The sequence below is a fragment of the Phascolarctos cinereus genome, unplaced genomic scaffold, assembly GCF_003287225.1.
Source record: "Phascolarctos cinereus isolate Bilbo 61053 unplaced genomic scaffold, phaCin_HiC Scaffold_5;HRSCAF=322, whole genome shotgun sequence".
NCBI classification, from domain to species: domain Eukaryota; kingdom Metazoa; phylum Chordata; class Mammalia; order Diprotodontia; family Phascolarctidae; genus Phascolarctos; species Phascolarctos cinereus.
The window spans coordinates 352878715-352890565 of NW_027555958.1; the positions used below are offsets into that span (position 1 = coordinate 352878715).

Below are 11851 nucleotides of genomic sequence, written 5' to 3' on the forward strand. Positions count from 1 at the left end.
AAGAATATTAGCCAGTTTGATCATCTGTATTCATCTACTCCAAATGGTTTCTTTCTTTTTATAAAAAGCAAATTCCCTTTCAAAAGAGGAAGATGTGCCACCATTGAAGATTTTCAAAAGAATATTCTATAGGCCCTATAGATTATTCCAAAGGGAGTTTGAAGAATGTTTTGAGCAATAACAGCCTTTGAGAATATACTTATTTTAAAAATGGTGAGAAATCTATTCATAATTTTGATACAACAGATAACTTAGCCCCAATAAATACCCAAACAAACCTCCTTCTTACTAAGTCAAAGATGACTACTTTTGGATGGATAAATTTTTTATTGTTTTTGTTTAATCATCATTTTAATTTTATAGTCACACCCAGTACTAATACTGGCCAAATGAGTTGGAATTACAGAAAAATGTGTCATTTCATATTTAACATGGACTTGAAGTCAATTTTAGTTAAATGTTTCAGAACTCTGAATTTGCTGCTAAACTCAAAGCATTGTCATCGTATCCGAACTGCCCTAGAGTGCTATCCATTTTTTACTGCATTTGATTATTGGATTTCAACAGCAATATGTTTGAATAAAACCTTTATTTCCATGAGAATCAGCTACACTTGGCTGTATGCAAGATGAAACATAACAGGAATGAATGTAAAATCTTGCATTGGGGTTCAAAAACATAAACTGCCCAGATATCACTAGAAAGCAGTTGATGTGATAAAGACCAAAAGGTTTTGGTGAACTTTTAAGTTAAATATGAATGAATGTGTTACCGTAAGCCCAGTGTACAGAATGAGGAAGATGACAACCAAATGTAATCTGCTTTGCTCAGATCACACCTAGACTAGCCTGTCCAGTCCTGTGCCCAATTTTGAGGAAAGACATTGATAAACTGAAAGGAATCCCAAATTTTGAGATGTGTAATCTGGATGCTTGCAGTGGGGGGAATTTTGGACCTCAATTTGAGTGAAATGGGGATGCCTTAAATGAAAGAATTGGAGGCAGGGTGGGGAATAAACACGATAGTTGTCTTCAGGTAAAAAAGCTTATCACATAGAAGACTAAAGTCAGTCATTCTGCTTGGACCCAGATACCAGCACTAGAGCCAATGGGAAGAGGCTACAGGATGTGAATTTATTACAGTTTTAAAGAAAAATAAAGTCAAGCAGGGCAGCTTGGTGGCACAGTGGATAGAGCACCAGCCCTGGAGTCAGGAGGGCCTGAGTTCAAATGTGGCCTCAGATAATTGACACTTAACAAGCTGTGTGACCCTGGGCAAATCACTTAACCCCATTGCCTAGCAAAAAACAAACAAAACAAAATGCAGTAGTCTACCATATAATGTTAATAGAGGTCTTCTAGCAGAGATAGAATAATAAATAATTTATCAAGTATATTGTATAGAGAATTCATGCCTCAGCTGTGAGGCTTGAAACTAAGCAAGCTCTGGGGTCCCTTCTAACTCTAAAATTTGTAGCATTTCTTCCTAAACATTAACAGTGCTTTCAGAGTCTCATCACACTTTCCTGGAATCAATATGACAAGTGTGTCTAGTTCTTTTCTATGTTCTTTGTATAATTTAAAACATGGGTTACAGGCAAACTTTGATATAGTTAGATTTTTAAAGTTTACTTAGTTAAATTCTTGAGGTTTTAGAAACTCAAAAATAAACACAGTTGGGTTTCTATTTATAAACAGTGCTATACTTATATCAGTAGTTATTAATTTGGGAGGGACAAACCTTAAAAAAAAATACCTTCATGGAGGCTTTCTTGAAAGGAGAAATGACTTTTTTTTCCTTTTAAACAAAGCTATTCCCCAAACTACTAATCTCTGTTATGTTAGTTAATACTAACTGTGTCAACCCCATCCCAGTCTGTCCACCCCCCTCCCCCATGCCGACAGGTGTGTATATTAAAGTTTCATGTCATCATCTGCATTTATTGAGTATCCACTGTGTGCAAAGCACTGTATTAAGTGCCGTGGCATAAAAAACATCAGCGTCAAAATCATGTAACCTAATCAAAGTTCTGCAAAAGTACAATCCATATTCACAAGTGCTAAGGATAGTGCTGAGGTGGCTGAAGCAAAATAGGATGTCAAAAGTGTCTCAAGGTCATTCTTGACCCGTATTTTCAGAAAGCGGTTTTGTTTCTCCATTAAGAATAGCATCTCAACAATAGCTTCAGTTTAAGGAGATAGTTTGTGGGTGGGGGACAGGAAGCATATTAGTTTGTATCATGTAGGCTAAAAAAACCCCACAAAGGCTTTAATTTGGTAGAAGGTGATTAGGAACTACCATATATCTCTAAAAAGTAATGTGATAGCTGGGATAAGGCATTCTTTACTGTGGATTCTAGGTAAGATTTGAAAATTGGGCTCCTTATGTATTGTCCTTCAGCTGCTTTGGGGCTTTTACCTGTGTGGAGTGGAATTTTCTGACCTTTAAAATGTGTATATATTTTTAAAAAATTATTAACAGGTGTCCCTAATTGTGATGGCCCTACATGTTGCACCCAAGGCAGCCACTTAATTTGTCTCTTTTTTTAGACTTAACAGCCCAGAGTGACACAAATTAAGATAACAGTGGAAAAGCCAGAGGCAAGGAGGTGGTCAGGGCACCAAAGGATTTCAGCCTGGACTAAGGCTGTGATTATGAATAGAGAGAGGAGGGCCTAAATCCAGAAAATAGCAAGATTCACAGATAGTCCAGGAGGAGTGATATACAAAGATGACAGACACTAAGACTTAGAGGGGCAGTAAGGTTGAATGCTAGTGATGGCAATGGAGAAGCTAAATCAATAATAATACTAGCTGGTCCTTATAACAGCATGTTAAGTTTACATAGCACTTTACATATGTGGTCTTATTAGACTCTCACAACATCCCTGTGAGGTAGGTAGTCCTAGGTATTATTACCGTCACTGTGACTTGCCCACAGTAGCCATGTGCTCACATAACTATTTATCAAAGGTGGGATTTGAAACCAGACTTTGCTGACTTTTAAAATCCAGCACTTTTACCTACTTTGCTTCACTACAAATGAAACAAGACTTATTTTTGAGGAGAAGTCACCGAACCCCAGAGAGCCAGTTGGAAATATTGTGTTAACAGACAGAAGTATAGATTTGGCAAGGAGAAGAAAGGATGGGCCTGGGATATGCAAGTTTGGTTTGTAAAGGCTGAGTAAATGAAGTCTGAAAGTATAGGAAAACACAAAGACGTGACTAAGAATTAATAGTTGAGAAGAGGGCCCAGACAAATGAGACACAGAACTAAGAGCATTAATTTGAACTAAGAACTAAGAGAAATGAACCCAGTGGCCTTAAGGTGTAGGCCAGGAAGAAGAGATGAAACTCTTGATAGGTCTCTTGATCCATGGTTATAGTCCATTGTCCCTGTCCAAAATCATAGGCCAAGATTTTCCTGTGATCTCGGTCAAGAGTTGCTGAAAGTAGATAAGATGCGCTCCTCCCATAAGTCCAGCTTTGAACCACTGTTTTCAGATATAGGGGGAAAGCTTCCAAAACTCTGTCCTTGGCTGTTGGGGCCAGAGAGCCCAGCTCCACCCCTACTTGGATCAGGCAGGCAGTTCACCTCTACCTCAAGAGGCAGCAGGGGAACCAAATGCTCCCCTTCGGTTCCAAGAGGAGGGTGGTTGAGAAAAAGATCTCGTCCTGCTGAGGGATTATAGGACTTTCCTCTCTGCCGACGGGATTTGGCACGTCTGTTCTGGAACCAGACCTAGGAGAACATGAGGAGAAATTTGCATTTGATCTAAGTTTTTACTAGCACTGTGGGAGATCACAACTCAATAAATTATTAAATTCAATACAAAGCCATGTGATTTAATAGAAAGAGCTGGGGACCCGTCGGCTGATTTGGAATGTCACTTAATTCTCTTATGCTTCACTTTCTCCAACTGCCAGATAAGTACTTTTGTGTCTTATGGAGATATTCGGAGCATGAAGTGAGATCATTTATGCAAAAAGTACTTTTGGAGACGTAAAAGTATGCCATGTTTTTTAGAAGATACTTTAAAGATAACAGATAAAACTTTTCCCCAGAAGCTTTTTTATAGAGTTCTATAAAAATACAATAAACATACCATCAGCATTAAAACAAAAACAATAAATTTGCCCTAGGCTCTGTTCTCATTTGCCCTTTTTATCATTTCTCTTTTGGAGATATAAGTTCTTCCCATGGTTCAATTATCACTGCTATGCAGGTGAACCCCAAAACTATTATCTCTATCCCTAAATTTTGTCCAGAACTTCAGTTGTAACATTTCCAGCAGCATGTTGGAAATTTCCACCTAGTGGTCCATCCAGCACCTTAAACTTGATGCATAAAAAAAAATTCATCACCTTCCCCCAGACTTGTCCCTTCTCTTCTTCCTGCTTCTCTTCCTTCTCCTACTCTTGCTCCTCCTTCCTCTTTCTCTTCCTCATCCTCTTCCATTTACTATTTGTATTGATGTCAACTGTGATCAATCACCTGGGTTCACAACTTAAGCCCTCTTTGGCTTCTCCTTCCTTACTCTCCATACCCATTTAAAGTGATCAGGCTTTAGCTTCTAGATCCTGCTTCCTAACATATCTTCCCTACCTTTTCACTCCTACCATACTTACCCTTACTTAGTGGCTTCTCTTAACTAGTTGTCTTGCCTCCAGCCTATTCCTGATCCAATCCATCTTTTACATCATTGAAGCCCCAGTAAATCTTCCTAATGTACATTTCTAGTCCTGTCACTCAAAAACCTCTATTGATCCCCAATTGCCTACCAAATTAAGTATAAATTCAGCCTGGCACTCAAAACCCTTCATGATCCAGCTTTATCTAGCATCTATTCCAACTTTATTCCATACAGTTCTCTCACCCTTGCCCCATACACATAACCCATATTCCAACGAAAACTTACTATTTATTTTCTTTCCATCATATTCCCCATTCTTATCCTACTGTAATCTATCTTTGTCTAGTCCTTTCTGTGCTTTAGTTTTCCTCCTTTAATTGGATTCCCTTCACTCCTTTAATGTTTCAGCTAGAATGCTGTCTCCCCCATTAGTGAGGTCCTTCTAACTCCTTTGAAAACACATTGTGTCACATCCACCTTTTTCTCTGAACTGACTCACAATGTGTTCTTTCTACTTGATAGACGGTTAATAAATATTCCTTTAATGGAAATATTGGGCATCTAAAGGTGTCCACCATGGCAAGAATTCACTGGCATGCATGTTCCCCAAGCTCCCACCCTTCCACAAAAATAAAACAAAAAACAAAACCATTCACTATATAAACACTTTAAGGACAGGAACATTTTTATCTTTGTAACCCCATTAACTAGGGCAGTTCGTGGCACATGTAGATGCTGGAAAATATTTGTTAAATTGAATCTACTTCATCTTGACTTCTTAGTTACTTCAGACAGGTAAATAGAAAAATTACACATAGTAGAAATATTTGTTCAATTGAATTGAATTAACTGAGAAAAAATACTGTAGGATAGGAATAAGACCCTAATCACAAAGGGGCATTTTATAAATTAGCTCACATTTCTATAATGCTCTAAGATACTTGCCATACAATAATTCTGTAAGGGAGATAATGCAAATGTTATTTTTCTTATTTTACAGATGAGGAAGCTAAAGCTTAAGAGAGCATTATGCATAATATAGGTATTAAATTTATAAATTTGTACTTGATAATAGCATTTATATAGCACCTTAAGGTTTGCAAAGCACTGTCCATATGTTATCTAATTTGATTCTCAATTTCTGCTATGTATATTTTATATATTTATTAGCCTAATAAAATGTATATATGTATCTATTAAATTTATATTTATGCTTTTAAAAAATATATACTTGTTTTGTCCCCCATTAGTATGTAAGTTCATTACAATTAGAGATTGTGTCATTCTTAGCACAGCACCTGGTAAGTGCTTAAAAAGATGATTGATTGACATTAAGTGACTTGCCTGTGGTCACCTACCCAGTCTCTTGATTCCAGGTGAATTCAAGTGATTTTTCCACCATCCCTCACTGAGCACTTTCCCATTTGAGATATCCCAGGAACTAATCAGAAGTATCCTATGCCCCATTCTTACATACATTTTATGTGCCGCCCCTCCTCCCATCCCTTTCCCACTACTAGAACTTAACTAATACAAAATTCTGCATATGGCCCTAGCCTGGAAATCTCTCCCAAAGCCCTGGAATTTACACCAAATCATTACATTCTGAAGAACAAGAACCAGGCACTCAGTTCCCAACAATGAGAGGTCTCTCCCCAGCATTTTCCCTACCTTTTCCCTTCTCAGCTTTTAACAGGTGTGTCACTCAGAAGAAGTCCCAACCTACCTTTCCAGTCTGAATGTACATTGCCCCCTTTCACACACACTGAGTGTACACAGACAAATTGGCCTTTTATGTCTCAATTAGGGGGCAATGCAGATTTCGGGAGGCATAGCGAATAGTAGTAGTGGCCTTGGAGTCAGAGTTCAAATCCAGCCTCACAGAGTCACTAGCTGTGTGACCCTGGGCAAAGTCACTTAACTTCTGTCTGCCTCAGTTTCCTGAGCTGTAAAATGGGGGTCATAATAACACTTACCCTGCAGGGGTCATAGGGATCAAGTGAGATAATATTTGTCAAAATGCCTGGCACATAGTAAGGGCTGTATAAATGCCTGTTTCCTTTTCCCTTATTCTCACCTCCAAATAGCAGACTCCCATCTTTTGTGTCCATGTCTTTGCACTCCTTCCTCACCTGTCTCTCAACATCCCTGGTTTTCTTCACAGCTCAACTCAGATTTCACTTTACCTGAGGTTCTTTCTGATCCTTCTCTTTAAAAGCACTTTTTATCTATTTTGTATAAATCTGCATGTATACCATAGTTCTATAGACATTCCCTATCTGCACCATAAACTCCCTGAGGGCAGACACTGTTTCCTCTTTTGGCTTTTTATCCCCAAAACCTGGCACCTGTGGGCCCTCCTTTAGTGCTTATTTGATTGATCACAGGAGAGGGGAGCAGCTACTAGAAAATTCTGGTCTCCCTTATCCTGGGCCCTACCTTAAAGAAGTATCAATTTAAGAATACTTCCAAGGACCAAGCAAATTTCTTCAGACCTGGTCCTTCTAGTATTATTAGCAAAGGTACAGATCCCTCTAAGAGAAACCTCTTCTAACATGACTAAAACCCTGACCCTCACCCCAAGCTGTTAGATCAGTGATAAACATAAAGCAAGCAATTAAAGGCCTGGTGATTGATATAAGTGGTTTAAATACAATTTTGTTCGATTCAACAAACGTTAAGGTGTGAGAGGCAGTCGGCCATAGCGAATCTGAGCTCTCTCTGCCTCCTCAATCAACCAGGATTTATGAAAATAACGCCAGGCACCAGGGCCAGGCCCTGGGGATACTGATACTCCAAAAGTGGTGCACGTCCTACACTTGGCGACTTGATACTTCTGATGCTTTCTATCTCAGTGACACACAGCAAGTCACTTCAGTGGGCCTCAGTTTTTTCTCGTGTAAAACCAGGTTGGACTAGAAAGCTACAGAAGTCCTTTCCAGCGCTTTATCTATGATCCTAGGAAGTTACAGGTGGGTCCCTGATTTGCACCCCGAAGAAATCACCGTTTTGAAACAACTTCTTCCTTTCCCTCACCCTTCAAAAAAAAAAAAAGGTACAAGTCACCATGCTAGGAGCAGGGCACGGGTCCTGCTTTCAAGATGTCTACACTCTAAGAGAGGGAGAGGAATAGGTATATTCAGAAATAATTAGGATACAGGAGAGAAACGTGAGAAGAGGAGTTTGAGGGAGGACAGGTAACTCGTTGGGGGCGGAGGGCAGGTTTCCCGGAGATGGTAGCACCCTCTCCCTTTCCCTAAGTGCCCTTTCTCTCCACCCTCCCCCGCCCTATCCCTCTCTTGCTTCTCCGGGCGCATCATCACCTGGATCCTGGACTCAGGAAGCCTGGTGAGGGTGGCCAGGCGTTCCCGCAAGGTGATGTCCGGGTACATGGTCCGTCGAAACACCAATTCCAGCAGCTGCAGCTGCTCGGGACTAAAGGACGTTCTCTTCCTGCGCTGCGACCCTGACCCAGACCCCGACGGGGCTGGCTGACCCTTGAGCTGCGGCGCTGCAGGCGCCAGGCTGACTGGAAGCAATGAAGCTGGCCCGGATCCAGGCCCGGGGTACCCCTCGTAGGCTGCCGCCGCCGAGGGTCGCAGGTCTGGGCCGGAGCCCGAGGGGGGCGGCTGGCAGGGAGCGCCCCCGGGGCTTGGGGGAGGGAGGTAAGCACTCCCAGGAAAGCTGGGCAGGTAAGCGGGATACTGGGGGCTCTCCCCAAACTGGAGCTGGTTGGGCGCCGCTGTTGCCATCGTGCAGACGGGGTGGTCATCCTGCTAGTTACTGGGGCACCTCCGCTATTATACAGTTCCCAGGACCGAGGGCGGGGCGGGAAGGTACAGGACAGAGAAGATCAAAGGCCGGGATGGGAAAGCCAGGGGCCCCTGACCCCCGGCCCCGCTAGACACCGATGGGTGATAATCGCTTCCGTAGGCGGGGCTTGGTCTGCAAGTCCAGGGAGGGCTATAGGGGGAGGCGTGAACTTGGGTCCCCCAGCCTCCCACTGTGGACAGTTCCTTCCTTCACCTCCCCCAGTCCCTGCCTGGCCAATCCACATCCCTAACTCTAAAGCTTAACTTTTGATTCTGGGGCCCAAAGTGGCCCACGGAGTTCAGCGGACACAAGGAATGGCTGAAGTCTGGGTATTTCTCTCCCCGTGGGTTCCCACGGTCCACTCAAGAAAAAAGAGCCTAGGAGAGAGAAGACTTGCCACGATTTTCCCAGGGCACTCCGTGACCTATCCTCTCCCACCAGTCACCATCATAGCTACCCTGCTAAGGTGCTAGACCAAACACTAGGTTGGTCAAACAGTCTAGCTCCTCATCTCTGGGAAGCTGACATCCTGAAATACAGCAGCCACAGACCAGAGGGTCCATCCAGCATGTGAGAAACAGAGCTTGGGAAAGCATGTCTCTGGGTAAAAGACACCCTAGCTGGCTGCTCTCCTGGGAGCTAGTGTCCTCCTGAGGATGGACTCACACAGTTCAGCAGTAGTGATGACTTCTGTAGCACTTTCTCCTGAAAAGATGTAATAAAGCCAGATTTTAATGGAAGCAACACCCAGGACCTCTGTGGCCCTGAGGTAGACTTGCAGTTCATCTGTGAGAAAACAGATTCTCAGAAGCCAGATGACCTGCTGTGGTTCTGGTCCACAGTGAAAGAAGAAATACAGACTCTTATAGTCCCAGCTTCTCATACCTTAAATCATACTACATTCCTTAAGCTGGGATCCTTAACCCTTTTTTGTGTGTTTTGGACCTCTTTGGCAAGTCTGGTGAAGGCTGTGGAACTGTTCTCAGAATGATATTTTTCATGCATACAAAGGAAACCAATTGTATTGAAATAATTATCAAATTTTTTTTTCTTTTTTAGGTCACAGATTCCAGGTTAAAAACCCCTGCTCTGCAGGCCACAGAGAGAATCTACTTATTTAAAAGAATGACCCTTAATACAATCCCTCCTTGACATTTTTCATTTTCTTTTTAATTGTGTAGTGTACAGAAATTCTGGGGACAGTGGTAGGGTATAGTTCTGAGCCTCAACCACGTGGGTAGAATAGGTATCCTGTGATTTGGGGACCACTGAAGGGCACCTGAAAACATTACTGGTGATACTCTTCCATCCTCTAAGAACCACATTTTTAGAATTTGCCTGAGAACTGATCAGAAGGAGACGTAGGCAAGAAAGGCAGACTTGTGACTGCCATATTAAATTTGAAATAAACAAGAAAAAACACAAGCAGTACATAGGGGAGATTTATAGTTTCATATGCAGTCCTTTTTCTGTTTTCTACATAAGGAAATGTTCAGGTTTGTTAATGTCTGTCACGATCATAATAATAGTATTTCAGGGACATGTGGATTCAGGTTCTGCCTTTAAATGAGTATTTAACTTCTCAGTGCTCTGGGCAACTCTCTCAAAGTAAAAAAGTCCCAGCCTTCTTGGGGTAGGAGTTTTCTCAAACTATACCAATGTGATCACAGGTCCCATCCAAGTCAATCAACCTCAATTTCTTCATTTATAAAAATGGAGATGATGATAGTATTATCTGTCTCAGAGCTGTTGAGAGGAAAACACTACAGAAGTGGAGGGAACTATTCTCACTTTGCAAAAGTGCAGCTTCAGTGGCCCGGAAATGGTGACCAGGTTAGCATGAGCATCTTCCCAGCCTTCATTTGGAAGGTCATTTCATCCAGTGTGCAAGCTTCAAGCTTTTAGAGCCTCGGTTTTCCCCTTCAAAAAAAGACCATAATAAGGATGATTCACATTTCTACACTGCTTTGGTTACACTTTCCTCAACTGTGCTTTGAGGTAGACTTTGAAAGTATTACTGTCCTCCTTTTGTAGAAGGGGAGACAGAAGAAGTAGAAATCAATCAATCAGTCAACATTTACTAAGTGCCTGCTATGTGTCAAGCACTGCTCTAAGCATTGGGGATGCAAAAGGTAGTCCCAGCACTTATAATTAACAGTGGAGACAGCATGCAAACAAATATATACAAAACAAGCTACATACGGGGAAAAATCAGAAATAATTAACAGAGGGAAGGCACTGGAATTAAGAGGGATTAGTGCAGTTAAAACCAGGAAGAATGAGGTTCATATGCTCCTCTGACACCAGCTATGTGAGCATGCTCAAGTCACTTAACCTGAAGAATACTCAGTTTTCTCATCTGTAAAATGGAAGCAACTTATAGAAGCTGCCTCAGAATTGTGAGGCTAAAATGAGAAAATGCACGGACAGCCCCATAAAACCTTTAAAGTGCTATAAAAAGAATAGATATTTTAAATATAAATAATAGATTTTTTTTAAAAGAAAAAAATGTTGAAGCACGTGTTTTTGGTCTAGCTGGGAGTCAGTTGCCTGGTCATTTGACTGTCTTTGCCAGTGGGGGTAATTCTCAAGGTCATGAATCAAGGAGACCATGGAATACTAAAAGTTCTTCCATGCAAGCAAACTTGCTTTTAATCCAATTGAAAACTATTCTGCTGGCTTATCATAGTGTCTGGCACATAGTAAGCCCTTAATAAATGCTTGGTTTCTAACTTCAGGCTCCCAGACCCATCTCTTTTATATAAAGGCACTAATAAAATAGTAAGCAATTTTTCACAAGTGTTAGAGATGATTAAAATTAGCACATATTAACTCTTTTTTTTTACATGTTAACTCTTTAGCACCTCTTTTACCCACATGTCAAATAGAGAGTCATACTGACTGCCCCTTCCTCTCCAAATAATGCCTGTAATAATTTTTCTTACAAGAAAAAATTTCGATGCCAGTTTAATATAGCATTTAAAAAATGAACCCTAACAGTTGTTTTCATCCCTGAAGAGGCGATCTAAGAATAGAGAGGTAAATTCAGAGGAGTAAACAGGCATTCTAGCAAGACCTTACCACAAATCTTCCCCCAGGAAGTGGGGAGTCATATTTTCATTGTTTTGCAAGTCATCTGTTTTTCCATAACATTTGCTGAACGAGGCACTATTTTAGGTACGGTTGGAAGTTTAAGGAGAAATAGAAAACAGTCTTTGGAGAATGTTCCCATTTAATAGGTAAGCATAAATACAGTATGAAAGACATAAATCAATGACAGCTACCTTATCAGACATATAACTAAGATGAGTTATTCAGAGATAAGCAGCTAGTTTTTATTAAGCTCCTACTGTGTACCAGGCATGGTGCTAAGGATGGGGGTTATAAAGCAAGCCCCTTCCTG

General features: G+C 41.2%; 1 protein-coding gene across 1 annotated transcript; it reads right to left on the minus strand.

Annotated features, from left to right (window-relative positions):
• Nucleotides 1-30: 30 nt before the first annotated feature.
• Nucleotides 31-8569, minus strand: MIXL1 (Mix paired-like homeobox). The gene is made up of 2 exons (XM_020982024.2): nucleotides 7959-8569; nucleotides 31-3743 (listed from the first exon to the last, which is right to left on the minus strand). The coding sequence occupies exons 1-2, from the start codon at nucleotides 8385-8387 to the stop codon at nucleotides 3438-3440; spliced, it is 735 nt and encodes a 244-aa protein (XP_020837683.1). The 5' UTR covers nucleotides 8388-8569; the 3' UTR covers nucleotides 31-3437.
• Between the last annotated feature and the right edge of the window lie 3282 nt (nucleotides 8570-11851).